Here is a 1,934-nt window from a genome sequence, read left to right as displayed (position 1 = left end):
TAACCAAAACTAGATTTTTCTTTTATTTAATTTATACATAAACTTGAAGGGATTCACTTCATGATATACGTGATATTGATTACATTGACAAAAAAGGGTTCAAAAGAAAATTCCTTTTGGTCCCTCGCAATCTTTCCACCTATAACTAGTATCCGTACTACTAATAAAAAACCAGTACAGACACTGTTCACTCCAAAAAACTAACAACAAAAACCAAACCAAAACACATTATTAAATTGAGAAATTCCATAGTGACACCTCAGCATCTTGGGCATCCAAGTCAGCATCTTCATACTCATACCCTAAGCAATGTGTTGGGGACATGAGCACCATATTCCTAAGCAACTCAGGCATATCCAACACCTGCTCTTCTTCCTCCATATAAAACACCCCTTGTGCCGTCGCCGTTGTTGTCTCCGCCACCGCCACCGCCACCGCCTCCACACACTCCTGCCTTGTATTAGCATTTTTTAAGGTTTGATCTGGTCTGAAAGCCTGGGCAGCTTCTGCTGCTGCCTTCTGTATATCCTTTGCCTCGGCCGTGGCGGGAACAGGTAACCGCCAGGCCGAGTCAGCAAAGTTTAGACAGGCATACCGGCCCCTCAGGGCCATTGCCGCCACGTCGTGCGCCCGAGCCGCCATCTCCGGCGTGGGGAAAGTCCCCAGCCAAATCCTGGTCTTCTTGTTGGGCTCCCTCACCTCACACACCCACTTATCCGAGTTCCTCCTCCTCACCCCCCGGTACACCGGGTGGCGCGTCTCCCGGAACTTCTTCCGACCTGCCCGCTTCTTCGGGTGCCTCACCGCCAGCCGCACCTCCTCGTCGGAAAATGCCACGCCACGAGAGCCCTCCGAAGCCGGCGAGGATGTGTCCAAGGAAGATGAGAGCTCAGGGGAAACATGGTACAAATCAGAAGAATGATTCAAGGTAAACATGCTATATATATATATATGTGTGTGTGTGTGTGCTGTTGAAACCAAATTGAAAAAGGGTTTCTTGTACTGGAGTGAGTAGTGTTGTGGGAAAGGGTTTTGATAGGGAAAGAGGGAACTGAGAGTTTTAATGATGAAAAGGGTGTTTGATATCCTTTTTTCTTTTTTTTTGGTAATAATGGATATTGAGTTCGAGTGTTGGGTGGTTTTGGTGCTGCTGGAGAAAAGAGATAGAGTGAGTGAGGGATATATATAATAAATAAAGGGAAGTGAGGGAAGCATATATATATATATATAAAAAGGCAACACGGAGAGTGAGAGTGAGATTGTGAGCTCATGGTTGTGAGGAGCCAGCTGGTTGGCTAGTTGGGGGGCCTTGTGATTGGGTTTTGACTGATTCCGAAAATGAAAGAGGAAAGTGTTGAGAAAAGTGTGCGTGTGGGTGTCAGTGAGTGAGGGACAAAAGAGGGAGTTAATATGTTATGTCATGTGTAGTTGACACAGTCATACGATATATTGTGTGGAATTTGGGTAACAGTGATACTTTTTTTTTTAAAAAAAAAAGAAAAGAAAAGAAAAAAAATGATAGATCAAAGAAATACTATAAGAAAAGACGTCAATTTGGACTCATCCAAGATTATTATACACGTTTGTATTTTTAATTAATATATTAAATAAGACTTAAATACTTTATTTTTATCTCTTAAATTTATGTTTATTTTTTCTTTTTTATTCTTAAAATTTGAAAGTGATATTTTTGTCTTTCTAATCATGATATATAATTCATCTTTTAATTTTAAATGTCTCACAAATATTTTTATTTTATTTTTCTCTATTTCTCTTTTTTTATTATATCATAAATTATATCATATATCTATTATTTTATTTTCCTTTTTTATTCTTTCTTTAAGAGTTGGATAATAAATTGAATGTTTATCAAATATTTTCCATTTTTAAATTAGAAGATGAAAATTATCAATTCTAAATTGGGAACAAAAGAA

At 39.0% G+C, this 1,934-nt stretch overlaps 1 protein-coding gene across 1 annotated transcript; it reads right to left on the bottom strand.

Annotated features, from left to right (window-relative positions):
• LOC114366982 (dehydration-responsive element-binding protein 1D-like) lies at positions 1–1,197 on the bottom strand. The gene has a single exon (XM_028324040.1). It carries the CDS (start codon positions 934–936, stop codon positions 232–234), a length of 705 nt encoding a protein of 234 aa, XP_028179841.1. The 5' UTR covers positions 937–1,197; the 3' UTR covers positions 1–231.
• Between the last annotated feature and the right edge of the window lie 737 nt (positions 1,198–1,934).

Source organism: Glycine soja, chromosome 9 (genome assembly GCF_004193775.1).
Source record: "Glycine soja cultivar W05 chromosome 9, ASM419377v2, whole genome shotgun sequence".
In the NCBI taxonomy this organism is placed as follows: Eukaryota; Viridiplantae; Streptophyta; class Magnoliopsida; order Fabales; family Fabaceae; genus Glycine; species Glycine soja.
This window is presented reverse-complemented; position numbering and strand designations above follow the sequence as displayed.